Source organism: Clinocottus analis, unplaced genomic scaffold, assembly GCF_023055335.1.
Source record: "Clinocottus analis isolate CAN_PGR_092001 unplaced genomic scaffold, fCliAna1.0.p SCAF_9, whole genome shotgun sequence".
NCBI classification, from domain to species: domain Eukaryota; kingdom Metazoa; phylum Chordata; class Actinopteri; order Perciformes; family Cottidae; genus Clinocottus; species Clinocottus analis.
In genome coordinates, this window is record NW_027176251.1 from 11,975,302 (window position 1) to 11,989,945 (window position 14,644).

Here is a 14,644-nt window from a genome sequence, read left to right on the forward strand (position 1 = left end):
GACTGTTTACTGTATGCAGGGGTCAGATTTAGGCTTTAATTACTTTCCTTTCAGTCTAAAACTCAACATCATCACAGTGTGGGACTTGATCTTTTTATTGTATGACCTAATCCATATGGATAAAAAGGAGAATAAGACATTAGATGAGCTAACCACCATCTTGGTTGCCTGTGTTAGCATGCTTAGCCTGCTGTGGGCAGGTGTTGGAAATTAGCATTTGCTATAAACAATGAACACAGTGCATCTGCTTTTCTTTTGTGCAGAGATATGTGCAAGGAATTTTAATGCCATTGCAGAGCCACCAACTCTCACGCTTTCGCCGTGTGACACAGGCTTTTTCATGTTTTCACATGCTCACACGCCACACAACCGAGATCTCCCGCCAAAAAAAAAGTCAGAGGCGCGTTCGTTCCTTTTCAAACTCCCCGACGATAGATGGCGCCGAGGAGCGCATAGACATCCTGTTTACCCCAAACAGACAGTCCCGGACTGTGTCCGCAACTGGGGGACCGCCGGCAGAGAGGAGCAGAGAGACGGAGGTATCGGGGCTCTCAAGTCTCACGCATTGAACGTGACTGTCACTCAATGGTCTTAAGTCACGCCCACCCCGACACACAGCCGTCCCGTCCCGTCCTGTCCCGTCCAGTCGACAAAATCTCACGTTTTTTTTTAAAAGTTGGCAGCTCTGCCATTGTCTACATCAAATAAAGAAAAAAAAAGTAAAGTAATGTTTCCTATTGTGGCAGGTATTTGGACATGTGACCTGATGACAATGCTAGACATCACCAAAACCAATGAGAACCACTCTCTGGGAACGATGACTCTCAGTTCAAAATTGAATTTGAATTAATTCAATTTTCGTCAAGATCTTTTCTTCTTTTTTTTTGATGTAACTGATCCGCTAACTGATGTAGAAAGGCAAAAATCCTTCACCATCCTGCTAGAGCAACGTAGCTAGCATGGCTAACAACGTCCAAGCACATGCAGGCGTCTGTCTCGTCTCAAGCAGCAGCACTGAAAAACTATGTGACCCCTCAGCACTTATATCTCACATCCTGCTGACGAGCGTCCCATAATTTGAACAGCAGTATGAGACATTTATTAATGTGTCTGTCAGGAGCCACTACTGCACCACATTTATTAAATTCCTATCTGCACAGACTGAAGTCGAGGCTTTGCAGCTGAAAACAACACTGAGTGGTAGAGATTTATGGCTGCTTTAAAAGACCAGAAACCAGTCTAATCTGGTTGAGTATAACTGCCCTTATTCTGTCAACACTTGCACTTCAGTTTGATACGCCCATCTGAAGACGTACATTATATTTGGTTTTCACTGTGTCACAGAGTTAGAGAAGTTGACAAGATTAGCTGTGTCTTGGTTTGCTGTTATGGTGCAATGCAGGCATCAATATCTTTTGCATTAGCTGCAATTTTACCCATGATACCCTCAAAGGAATTCCATCAAACATTTGCTTTCATTTTTGAAAGCTTCACTCTGAGCTTTGATGACAGAAAAACACCATCGCCTTCTGTTGCCCTTTGATATTTCTTTTCAGCACAGTTACTTGCTTCTCATCTCACAGCATTCTAAAAGCAGTCTAAAAATGACTATGACTGGCAGACCGAGTGTAAGATGAATGATTCAAGAATAATGTCATGAAAATGAGTTGTGATGGCAGGCTTAGGTTTGTATTAAGTTTAATGGTTCATTTATGATCATTTGTATTTTTTCAGAATTCATTAGTTAATTATGTTTTATTAAAAAAAGATGCTGCGTTAAATATGTCATGTGTTCATGGTCAAAATAAATACAAGAATAGAAATATATGAATATGGCCCTAACCTAACTGTCTTGAGCTGTATTTCGTCCATAGTAGGTAACAAAGCAACCAACAACATACAGACAACATACATACAACATACAGACCGACGTCAAAATGGAGCATTTCCCATTTTTTGTGGGTATTTTAGCATCTCAAAAATGTTTTTGTAGAATCCCTAAATCCAAGTATGTACCTGAAAATCTGCATATAATCTCCTTCAAAACCTCACAACATCCTTGCTTTTGTGTTGCAGGAGGGCACATCAAAGTTTGCCAACTTCGACAACCGGCTCAACAACAAACTTCTTAACAGGGTAAGTAGAGTGGAATGAAAGACTTTATTAGATGTGGAATGAAGGAGCCATGGAGTTTGAGCTATTTGGGAGGCAGACTTGTCTGTGGAAGAGCACTGGGTTGAACGGTTGAGCTCTGGGAGAGGAAATGCTCCACAACCAAAGACTGTCGTTGCACCGGTCAGCACTCGGCTCTCAACATCTTAAATTGTGTGAATACGTCTCTTGGAACACTCAAGAGTTCACATGCATGGTTAAAAATTTGTAAATTATTCTCACTGGAGCTTCAAATCCCCACCAACACTTTTCAGATGGTTCCAGTCACAGAGGAGTAACTTAATAATGACCTCAACATTTGTTGCTGAGGCAAAACCTCAGATCTTCAAGCGCATAAAAAAGACCCGTTTCCACTAATTCTCCAGCCCACGTCTGGTGTGCATATCAATCGCTTTAGCCTGAAGGGGTTGCACACCCACAGGCCTTTATGGGAGACCTCGGGACATTTAGGAATGATGCAAGAACCTGCATAGCGGTATTGTACAAGTTAGGGGACAAAACGTTGTGGAACATCTTGTGAAACATGTGATGAAAAAATGCATTCAGGTATAATTTTAGTAGTAAAGTAGTAGAAAATACAGTTTTTCTACAAAACGTCTACATTCAGACTTTGATACTGATGTCACTTTCGCTAAGCAGGGGGTGGGATGTTTCAGTGGTTTGATGGTGGGTTGTAAGGGGGTATCGACCGGCATGCAGCAGCGAAGCGGAACAGAGGGCGGCCGTGTGTGTTTGTGTGCTTGTGTGTGTGTGTGTGTGTGTGTGTGTGTGTGTTATGTGCTGAATCCTCAGCCATCGTTTGAAAATAGCTGCAGGCGGCTGCTCTGCAATCCCTCTGTGTGGGCTCTTTACAATGTGAGTAGGAACCACTGGGGGATCTGCTAAAACACTTTCTGTATTTTGTATTTCTTTTATTATTTTTTTCCCTTTCACAGTCCCACGCGCAGGGCACTGTGCCCTACCTGGGCATTTTCCTCACAGACCTCACCATGCTGGACACGGCGGTCAAAGACCGGCTGGATGTAAGTCGTCTCCTCGTCTCTCTCAATGGGGTAAAGTTGGTCACAACCCCCTGGAAATTGCTCAGTATTTTACAATTATCCAACTGAAGTAGCACATCCTGTCTCTCCCTTCGCAGAACGGCTACATCAACTTTGACAAAAGGAGAAGGGTGAGTGTTGCAACATGTGTGTGACATGAAAAAAGGTAAAAAGTTTAGAGATTTTCATTTCGCTGAAGCTCTGGAATACGCTTCTGTTTCTGCAACAAGCAAGTATTACTGAGATGTGCCTGATGAGTAAGAGTTGTAGCGCCCTGGCAACAATTCAGTGAAAGATCCTGAAGATCCTGTTAGAGAGCAGAGGAAGACGAGCAACAAAAAGAGGAGAGATACGTGGGATCACTTTTGAGATAGGAGCGCATTAGAGCGTGCAGAGGAAACATTACACCGGAGGGAGGTGAATGATTAAGTGGAGGGCGCCGCGAGGTGCAAGATGAGAAGACAACATAGTAGATCAGCCAACATTTTGTTTCTTAATCTTTTTTGTTATTATGAAACGTTGTGGTGATATGCCTCTTTGTTAACAGGAATTTGAGGTTTTAGCTCAAATCCGGCTCCTGAAGTCTTCTTGCAAAAACTGTGTTTTCACCGCCGACGGGGCCTTCGTACAGTGGTATCAGAGCGTGCCGACGCTAACGGAGGAGGAAAGGTGAACATCCATACGTTTGGCACCGATTAATAAACAAATGTCCCGAATGTATTCATTTGTGTTTGTGCAACGATTGACTGTTTTTAAATATTCAATGATGCCGGTTTCAGTTACAGACTGTCCAATGAAATTGAAGCGCCTGGTGAGCCGAGCCCCCGTGGCCTTACTCCAACAGTCATCATCACACAGTGCTCAGAGTAAGCTATACGGCACGCCCCTACACACACGCACACACACACACACACACACACACACACACACACACACACACACAGCACACAGTGAAATGAACAAGGTGTTGACGTGGACACATGCAGGCTAAAGGAAAGATGCTATAGAGTTCTCCATATTAATTCTATTGACTTGACTTTAATTGTGGGGGTTTTGTTGGTTCTTGACTGTACTACGAAATAATCTGGCATATCTCGGCCCTTTTTGCTTTCAATTTCACCATTCTATGGCTCTCACAAGTCCCCTGATTATAAAAGCAATGCTGAATTGCTGGAGTGTTACATAATTGAATCAGTGTTGGAACATTGAGTCCATTCACAACTATTCAATAAAAAGGAAATGAATCGATTTGGATAGTAATTATTCATTTAAATGATTGCGATATATTCATCAGTTTAGAAAAAACTTCAGCTTCTCAAATGTCTGTTTTTGCTGCGTTCATGTGTTTTCACAACATTGTAAATTGATTTAAAATGAAATAGAATTGTGCACAAGTAAACCTCACCTCGGCTCTTTTGACCATTTTCAAAAATAACGAAATGATTATTATAAAATAAGCGCAAAGAAATGCATAAAAGCATGTAAAAATAAATGCAATCATAAGTTTGGACCCTATTATGAATGTGCTTATGCATGTTTATTGTGTCCGCAGCCTGAGTGCCTCTCGGACCAGCCTGACTGGTGACAGTGACAGCCTCTTTGACTTCCCCTCCCCCGTCAATAATCTGCTTTCAAAGCTCACAAAGGTAATAAATAATGCTGTGTTTTAGACAAATGTCACACTTTCATTTAACTTAGACATTGTGTGCAATCCTTCCCTGATTATCATCGGCACCGTTTCATTTCGGTTGCAGCACATGAAATCTCCGTCCGTGTCCTGTCTGGATGTTGACACGTCGTCTTCAACCAACGAGTCCAGCCCTGCCTTGCTGACTCCATCCACGCCCACAAAATCACACCGCCGATCGATTTCCTGCGGCAACAACCCCCCCAATAACATTAAAGGGTCGGGGCCCGACATGCGAATCATCAGGATACTGATGGACCTGCAGGACGGGAACCTGTACCGGAGCATACTGGTACTCACTCAAACTGTTTGAATCTGATTAACAGCGGCAGCATTTGCATTGAAGAAAGATGCGTGTGTCCCGAATTATCCACAAGATGATGCACTTACCTCTTGTATCCCGTAATGATAGATATCTGAATCAGATCCTCTGGATACAATGGGCCGAGGATATCAATACCGCAAATCTCCCTGTGCCCTTGTCCTTATCCTCCTCTCTCCCCTCAGGTTACGAGCAATGACAAGACCCCCACTGTGATCAGCTCTGCCTTAGAAAAGCACAATCAAGACCCCAAACAGACGTCCAGATATGAGCTCATCCAACTTCTGCCTGAAGGAAAAGGTAAAAATGTGTTTCCAGCACAGACAAATGCAACACCTATTGAATATGTATGTGGTATTTCTGCCACAGCTTCATCATTAGGTGGCACAAAACTGTTATCATCTTGAGATAATTAATTAGTGGTGGTTAATTTCAGTTTTTTGGGGGGGTCCTTCTTCTTCTCTTCACCCAGAACTGGTCATCCCAGCGACAGGAAACGTCTTCTACGCCATGTCGTCATCTAGTGTTGACTTCCTGTTGAGGAGGAAAGGCGGGAACACTCCTCTGGGCTCACAGCCGATAGAGACGAGCGCCACTTTTCCTCGGATCAAGGCCAAAGGGAGGAGGCTGGTCAGGACACTATTTTGACGTCCGATTTTCCTCAACCCAACTTTGTCCACAAAGTTCTCCTCAGTGAACGTGGCCTTCCACACATGCCTTTCCCTCGTTGCTTCTTACAAAGCTTGTTCTACCAAAACACCAATACCAGGACCAAGTCTTAACCGACATTTTGTCAGACATTTCATACCTCCAGCTGTCCTGCTGCGTTCACCAGAGCCTTCTGCTGCTGAAGAACAGTGTCAGTTTTTCACTTTTCCAAACAGTAGGCATTACTCATTCACACCCAGAGGGAGTGCGATGGAAACCTTTAACCGAGTGCTTTTGGTGCTGTCTCTCGAGTCTCAGTCAGGTAGCACTTGATTTATTTTCTTTAATTGCTCCTCAATGAATAAGATCTTTTTTAAGTGCTCACAGCCACCAGGAAATCCCCTGCTGTTGTGTGCCTTAGATGTTAGTGACATTTAAAACATGTTTTAAAAAAAATGCATTTAATTGTTCAGAACTTCTGTGATCACCTGAGATGCCGTCGGAGGATGAAGGAAAGTGTGTTTTTATGAGGAAATGCATAATGGTTCTGATAAACGGCACACACGAGGAAAGCCCAACGACAGTGCAAGTGCATCATCGTAGCGAAACACTGGAGCCTGTGAGACATATATATATATATATGGTTTTGTATATATTTATATATTTTGTACGTCTGTATGATGTCAACATTGTGTTTACACTGGCGAGGAGCTCTGGGTCCACGTGTCCGACTTGTCTCATTCACACGGGGGGAAAAGCATCAAATACCTGCAAGATTTTCACATTAAAGAGGCCAGCATGTTATGTCTGCTTTGACTCGTTCAGATACTCATTTCATAGACATAGTGATCAATATTTGTTTGATACCAATTCATTAAATTATGATTTGTATTGTGAAAAGAGATGCTATCAGTAGCAGTAGTTTTTTTTAGCTCATAAAGCTCATGTGTATGCTGACTAACAGCAACCAGCAGACACACACAGTTAGCATCTAGCTAGTGCGGAAGAAAAGTCAAACATATATCTGCTCAATTTACAAAAAGTTTTGCTGAAAAGTCGCAAAAGACCAAACCAGCCCAAAAAGAGAGGGATACTGATACGCACTTATTTGATCCGGTGAACAGAAATACAACTCCAGATGAATACTGTTCACTAACACAGTAACCAGTAACTTTACAAGCTGTCATTCAGCTCGTTTGGAGTTCTTCTGACCCCTAGTGGTCAAACGTTGATTATTGCGGCTTCAAAAATAAACCCCTTGCAGCACTTTCAAAGCTTGTTGCTTTGCTTCAGTTTATTTCCACAGTAGCTGAAAAGGAAAAGAAAACGGAAAATCTAACCAATACACCTCCATTAGAAGGTTTGAGGTTTTCCAGGTCTGAACGTGTCAACAGCAGGACACATCTTTGCTGTTTACATACTTCCAATCTCACGTTTTGCATTGACATGTCAACTTCAGTGTAGGTTTGAAACACACAACCTCTTTTCTTTTAAAAAAAAATCTGGACTTTATAAAAAGTCTTGTGACCTCTGGTTGTATCGGCTCAGTGCTGGTGAGGCCTCCTTACTGGCTGAGGCGCGAGCATAGCGGGACCAGGGAGAGGATTCTGGGTAATAATAGATGACGTGTGCTGGCAGTATGCTATGCTACTGATTGTTTAGTGCCTTTCTCAAGCAGGATGCACATCTTCTCCGTGTTTGCATTAGAATGTCTACATTGTACGTGGACTAAACGCAGTCACCTGCAGTGCTGCGTCGTCTCACATCAAAGCTCTTTATGCACTACATACAGTATGTCCTATTTTTGTGGTAATAAATTTACTTTTATATGAATTGCATTGCTTTTGACTGATGTAACATATTCCACCTTAATTACAGACAGATATTGTCCATGATGCTGAGTATCCCGTGGATACATCGCCAACATCCATTTATGTTTTTCTCGTGGAAGGGATAAACTAAGAAAGACAAATTTATACATCACCGACAGTCTTATTATTTGGATTCATCATAAAAAATATTATTTATTTCAGTACAGAACATTACATACAACCCAGTTAACAACACAAGCGTTCGCGTTCCTCCAACCTGAATGTTGTCACAGTGCAAATAATCCCACAGTGTTCTGTTTTTAAAATTCCATAAAATAAATGTTTCACATTTGCAAAAAGCAAAGCTCGACACGCTCTCTAAGATCGTACCAACGAGCCAGTTGATGTTGACTTTAGGTGCAATGAATAACATTTGACCGCACAGGGGGCAGCATTTCAGCTCGACTGGTCCTTATAATCTACAAAAAAGTCAACCATTAACTAACAGTATGGTAAGAATGAGGACAATTCTATGAAACTACAGAAACTCTGACCAGTCAAAAGCACGCTCTTGTCTGTAAGATGACGTGTGCTGGCAGTATGCTGTGCATACTGTAGAATATCACAATGGAATATCTCTAAAACATGTTACCTTCTGTTGATAATCTCAAATCTTTTGTTACGTTTCAAACACAAACTCGAGATCGATCATACGTGTTGCACCCTTAAACAGACGAAGTTGAAGGCAGTAAGGCAGCACTGACTCTTTAGTTTCAGTTAAAAGAATACCCAGCAGTTTTAAAGACACTCGAACAAATGCTTTCATTTAAAGTGGCACTTTGAGGTTTTCGTGTTTTTCAAAACGAGCACCATATTTCCCAGAAAGCCCTCTGCTACCTGTCAGATTTGACTAATTGTCCTCCTCCAGCGTTTTTTTGTATGCATTAAGTTTGAAGAGGAGGGTGCAGCAGCCCTTGATGGCAGCCCATAATCGTTTCGGAACAAGCAAATGAACAAGTAAAATGTTTTTTGTGCCTTAAAGGCCCCCGGAAAACCCATTTCCTCAATCAGCCCACGCGAACAGAGTATTTTCTACCAAAATTGGATTAGTTCTAGTTATTTGAACACTCTGCATTTCTTTTCTCTGTGCTCATTGCACTGGTTGTAAATGGGCGGGGCTTGATGTTAATAATGTGACCATACTTGCATGCACTGATCAAGATTGAGGAATCATAAATGATACTGATGCCTATAGAAGTTTGTTTTCTACTTTTAGTCATAATTTAATCTTAAATTTCATGTGTCCCTGTGCAGATAAAGCCACGAATGAGAAGCGTAACAGTAAAAGTGGTCAAAACCTCCTCGTGCTAAACATGCATGATCTCAAATTGATTTTCACCAGACATAAAAACAAGAAATCACATTGTACCAAATTTGTGCAAACATTTAGCATAAAAGCCCCACATGCTGGATATAATCCCAGCCATAACAGCCCTCCTGCGGCCCTCTTCTTTACCCATCGGGCTCCAGCAGGGTGTCAACACTGGATGGTTTCTCCTCCACAAGCCTCGCACTCCAGCGCCGCCGAGCGGTAAGCCTTCCACACCACCGCGTCCTGCAGACACACCGTGCCGCCGCCTCGCCGCTCCTCTGCCTGGTTCCGGTTTATGTCTCCCACGCACACCCAGCCTCCACCGGACCCCGACCCGGACGCCATGGGGCTGACCGCCCACTTGGAGTGGTCCTGGCTGGCCTTGAATTTGAACGTCTGCCCCGGGTTGATGAGCGTGATGTCCAGGACCTTCCAGCCTAGCGAGCAGTTGGAGGGGAGGATGCCCGTGGAGCGAATCCAGAACTGGACCAGGAGGTCCGACTGGAGGCTGGGAGCCACCCAGGAGTGGTACAGGTCTGAGGAGGCAAAGAGAGATTGTTATTATCTCTGGCTGTAAATTGTTTACATTCTTGTGTTAGTACAGACAGTGCATAGTTATTACAATTTGGCCTAGTTCTACCTACAAAGAAACTCACGGTAAGGCTGCGGCCAGAATAACCTTTCAAAAGTACTTTTTTATTAATGTTCCAAAGCCGTACCATTGTCAAAGGAGGCCCCTTTGGCAAAGTTGATGAACTTGGTGCCGTCCTTTGAGGTCAGAGTCACGCTGCGGTTGGATACAGTCTTCGCACTCGAAACGATGTGAGCAGGCAGATGTTTTTTTGCACAGACAGCAGCCAGAGCCGGCGCCAGGGACGCCAGGGACTCCGGGACGTTGCAGTCATACACATTAGGCTGATTGATCTGGAGCTGCTCTCCTGTGGCGCAAAACAAATTAGATGTAAGGCAAACGCTGTTGACGGCACCCCGGCATCACTGTGTCGACTGAGTGTCGTAAATGAGCAGCGCTGACTTGGTGACACATGAGAGAAGGATGATTTAACTATAGACACAGTGTCAGGATTTTACTTTTTACTGGAATGAGGAAAATTCATGTACGTATCTTTGGCTTTAGTTTAGTTTTGTTATTTCTCTTCCTTTCTTTTAACCTTCCTTCATGTATGTTTAATTTTTGTTTATGCAATATGTAAATTGTTTCTTTATTGGCCAGTATGAAAGAAACTATAAAACAGTTCACAACACTATACGCTTTATTCTGACCTGAACACATTAAGCACTTTAGCTTACTGTCTTTCAAGGAGCTCCGTCTGGACTCCAACTGACAATTACTTACATTATTGATTAACCACGCCAATATTTTCTGCTTAACTGATTCACCTTTTAATGTATTTACTGTGATCCTTCAACATGTATCGTAGTCTGAAGGGACATAGACTAAAATTAAATCAATAGATCTTAATGACTCTATTGATCGGTTGACTTTTCCTCTAATGTTGTAATTTGACATTTGAAATGTGTGAAATCAGCCTCCATCTATTGTCCTCCTCGGTATTATCTGTAATAATCTTGGTGAAACCCCCTGACTTTTCATATTGCACGATCATGAGGTCAAATTTGCAATGGATTAAATACTTCTGACTTTTTTTCAACCTCTAAAAGTAGTGGTTGATTCACTTCATATTAAAAGGACAGACCCATTAATTGTCTTTCTGTGTCGGCTAAACATTAAACATCAGTAGCTGAGCCAATCAAATCAACAATTAAGCTAATTAAAACATAAACAAGCACATATTTCTGACAACATGCCCGTCTTAACAAATTGAGCATCCTTGGTATCTGTGACCTCACTGACGAAGCGTCAAATCTCAGTTTCCACTCACTGATGTGCAGTTTCATGCTGCAAGGTGCTCCAACATGAAACGTGACACCTCTCCACTGTTTGACGCCCACTGGGTGTCCTCGTTACCCCCGGACACACCGTCATATGCTGAGCGTCCCAGAGAGTCACGAGAAAGCCTCTGATGGAGCGGATGCATGCCGCAGTGTGAGGGCTGATATCGCTATGGTAACACACCTCAACCTGATACCATTACCCAGGGCAATGCCGTAGCAACAACTGTGCCAACGTCTGAGCCTGCTCAGGAGGGTGATGACATCACATGGTGATGATCCATACGTACCGCTGATTACCAGAGATCTATATATAGATATATATCTATATCTATAGATATATATACACTTACTTTATAACCCACTCAGGTATTGACGGGACTACAAGATGATGCAGATCTATATATAGATAGATAATAGCAACTGAATCTCTGTCTCTCTGTCTCTCTGTCTCTCTCTCTCTCTCTCTCTCTCTCTCTGTCTCTCTCTCTCTCTCTCTCTCTCTCTCTCTGTCTCTCTCTCTGTCTCTCTGTCTCTCTGTCTCTCTCTCTCTCTCTCTCTCTCTCTCTCTCTCTCTCTCTCTCTCTCTCTCTCTCTCTCTCTCTCTCTCTCTCTCTCTCTCTCTCTCTCAAAAATGACCTTTTCTTTACCAATACAAACATGAGTTTAACAAACAATTACTTTTGACTTAAAATATGATAAAATAGATCATAGCAGCCCGAAGGCAGGGAATGAATCGTTATCAGCTCCCAAGTCTCATATTGCAATTGTGATGTCATACCATCATCATCATCACGTTTAAACATTGTGCTGAGTGCATCTTTAGAACAGCTCTGCCTCACGACTCAAGTCTTACCGATGGTCTGGAAGCGGTCGAGCGGGTAGGTAACGCAGATGAAGTTTTGCCCGTTGGGCAAGCCGCTGCTGGGGTAGGAGTACTGTCCTGCCTGTCGTGGAGGAGGGAAGTTAGGCGTGCTGTGGACCAACCAGAAGCCCTGCTTTTTATCCAGCAGGACAACACCTGAGGAAACAGAGATGTTAAGATTGTCAGCAACAAGCATCAGGGGTTCCCTCCAGACGGCTTGAGTCAAGACTAAATCAACACAGAGGAGCTGCATCAGTATTAGCTCCTCCCTGATCTGATACATTGCTATGATATGAAATACACATTACTTTTGGACACTTTTAGTTCGTAATTTGTTTGGCCTGAAACAAAAAACCTGCACTGCTGCACTGCTGTGGTGTTCACCTTTTGTGTGCCCCCCCCTTCCTCCACTGTCGCCAACCAATCTGTCACCAAAGTCCTCAGTTGGCTTCTGGTCATTGTAAAGGATGTATGCGATGTCTGTATTCTGTGAGAAGGAGAAAGTTGTTTTTTACTGAAATTAAGAACCGTCACTCTTGGGCACATACCAAACACACACACACACACACACACACACACACACACACACACACACTTCACCTGAAGAACATACTACAACAGCATAACACTGTAAAGTTGAGGTATACAATTGTTTTGTATGATCAAGCTGCTGAAACAACAATATTATTGGACCCACAGCTGTCCAGAGACAAAATGGGAACTTTCAGTTCCCATTTTTTAATCTGATGTCAAGACTCACCACTGCATTGAATGAGTCATTTATAAAAATTGAGAAGTCTGCAGTGAAACTGCAGAAGCAAGCAAAACCAAATCATATCTGCTGATTTACATATATCCAACTGATATGTCTTTTCTAAACATAGTTTTGTTGTATTGTGGACATTAAAGAAAAGGGAAAATATATCTAATCTTAATACCCCAGGAAGATTTACAACCACTCTGGAAAAAGCTAATGAGGATTCAGATAGATAATGTGATTTTTTTCTAAGGATGTCATTTGCATTTCAGGGAGCTGTCAAAAAAAGCAAAGCACTCTCTGTGATAACATTTTTTAAATAAAGAGGACTTTGGTACGGCCATTTCACATGACTCCATGCATACATTTTAGACATGAATAATGAGGAATTGAAAACTGTATAATAACTCAACACATGTAGAAGGACTGACTTTCACCTGGGCGATTACCAATTCTCAGTAAAACAAAAGTACACTATGTTTAGATTCAGTATTTGTTCTACTTTTGTTCCAGAGGATTAAACACCTGGTACAAAACAGACCTGTCCTTGTGAGTACAGTTGTCCGACTGTTCTGCCCAGAGCCCCTGTGGTGTCATTCACTGCCCCATTCCCATTCGTCCATCCTGCACTCCCCTTTTCCAGCAGTAGGTACAGCTCACCCGGATGGGGAGATTTTCTGCCATGTTCTTTAGGCAGCTTGTACATATAGTACCTAAGACAGAGAATGAGACAATAAGTGGAAACAGTTTGACTCAACACTATTTGGGAAATTATTGTTTCAACTTTCTACGTGGCATCTTAAGTCACCCAACAGGGCGAGACACAAACAAACCGTGAAGTGTATTTATAAGAGTGCTTTGTTCAGGACTATTTATCAATGAATTACCAATCAACAGCATCTCCTTGGTCGTTGTAGCAGGTGATTGGTGAGGTGTCGCCCCATAGTGGCACACAAAAGATCAGCAGGGATAGGAACAGAATAATCTGAAAAGAAGATCATAACATATGTATTTGTATATGCCTGCAACGTTTGCATTGAAAATGCTTTAAAGATTAAACAATTCGAAATTGTCTTACAAAAGTAATAGCTGCAAAATGTAGGCTACTTAAATTACCAAGTAAAGAAAAAGTAGGCTACTTATCGTATACACAATGACCTCTTTTAGAATAGTAAATCTATATCGTACATTGGATTAGAATCATTGATGCATTCATATGTAACTTAATTATCACTTCAAGCAATCTATTACTACTTCATACACTACCAGAAGGCTTAATCTCAAACAATACATCTCGTGTTTGTGTGTTTGTATGTCGTATTCACAGCGTGCGTCTGTAAAGTAGTTAAATATATAAAACAAACTTAGTGGGGCAAAAAGTACAATGTTTTCATCTGAAACGTATTTAGGTCGCGTTTCAAGTTGCGTACCATGTAAATACTCAAGTAACTAAAGTAAAAAAAAAAACCTCAAACATGTACTTGAACGCAGCACGTCACTTGAGTTGACCCACTTGTTGCAAACTTGTAACCACTATAGGAAAGGAAAGTCTCTAAAAGCACACGCTAAGCTTCATGTAACCACTTCTACTTACCGCTGGCTGAAAGCGCTTTCCATCATCCATGTCCTCGATGAATTATCAACCCGAATATCTGCTTGAAGACGCAGTGGTTACAGTTTCATCTTCGTCCAGCGCTACATCCAAGTTTAACTCAAATCTAGGACCACAACAGCAGAATGGCAAAGTGACGTCATGCAACCGTTGGCTTCTTCAACAACAACGACAAGCTCAGACGGTCGTTTTTTTTTTTACAAAAGGGTTTTAAAAGTGGGAAACATCGAGGGACAAAAATAATATATCGTTAAACTCATTATTAACATAAATGCTTCGTCAACTCCTTGACCGCGTCTTATCCCTCTTGAAGAGTCCTTGGTTTCAGTCACCTGACAAGCGCCTCACCCGATGGGCGGGGCTACACGGAAATATCCGAATAATTATTGAGCAAGTGTGTAAAAAAATGCAAGGTATCCGACGCTGTTTTTTTCAATGCACTCAAAG

General features: G+C 42.2%; 2 protein-coding genes across 3 annotated transcripts in view; one reads left to right on the forward strand and one right to left on the reverse strand.

Annotated features, from left to right (window-relative positions):
• The window catches only part of rgl2 (ral guanine nucleotide dissociation stimulator-like 2), a 28,121-nt gene extending 21,327 nt beyond the window's left edge, over window positions 1–6,794 (forward strand). For both annotated transcript variants that reach the window (XM_068570773.1, XM_068570774.1), the window contains 9 exons: window positions 2,077–2,136; window positions 3,108–3,194; window positions 3,311–3,343; window positions 3,760–3,881; window positions 3,992–4,078; window positions 4,765–4,858; window positions 4,967–5,191; window positions 5,407–5,521; window positions 5,694–6,794. In XM_068570773.1, coding sequence (XP_068426874.1) covers window positions 2,077–2,136; window positions 3,108–3,194; window positions 3,311–3,343; window positions 3,760–3,881; window positions 3,992–4,078; window positions 4,765–4,858; window positions 4,967–5,191; window positions 5,407–5,521; window positions 5,694–5,869 — 999 coding nt within the window. In that variant the 3' untranslated portion in view covers window positions 5,870–6,794. The remainder of the gene's footprint in view (window positions 1–2,076; window positions 2,137–3,107; window positions 3,195–3,310; window positions 3,344–3,759; window positions 3,882–3,991; window positions 4,079–4,764; window positions 4,859–4,966; window positions 5,192–5,406; window positions 5,522–5,693) is intronic.
• Window positions 6,795–7,881: 1,087 nt separating this feature from the next.
• dnase2 (deoxyribonuclease II, lysosomal) lies at window positions 7,882–14,504 on the reverse strand. Its single transcript, XM_068570017.1, has 7 exons — window positions 14,180–14,504; window positions 13,473–13,570; window positions 13,127–13,298; window positions 12,213–12,315; window positions 11,820–11,984; window positions 9,772–9,990; window positions 7,882–9,588 (listed from the first exon to the last, which is right to left on the reverse strand). Exons 1-7 carry the CDS (start codon window positions 14,207–14,209, stop codon window positions 9,218–9,220), a joined length of 1,158 nt encoding a protein of 385 aa, XP_068426118.1. The 5' UTR covers window positions 14,210–14,504; the 3' UTR covers window positions 7,882–9,217.
• Window positions 14,505–14,644: the final 140 nt, after the last annotated feature.

What these genes read in the sequence shown, in the direction of transcription:
- dnase2 (XM_068570017.1), bottom strand. Translation starts at nt 14,209, where the DNA reads ATGGATGATGGAAAGCGCTTTCAGCCAGCG. An exon ending in GAAAGCGCTTTCAGCCAGCG is followed by an intron (nt 13,571 to 14,179) that starts GTAAGTAGAAGT and finishes TCTTCTTTTCAG; the next exon opens with ATTATTCTGTTCCTATCCCT. An exon ending in AACTGTACTCACAAGGACAG is followed by an intron (nt 12,316 to 13,126) that starts GTCTGTTTTGTA and finishes TCCTTCTCACAG; the next exon opens with AATACAGACATCGCATACAT.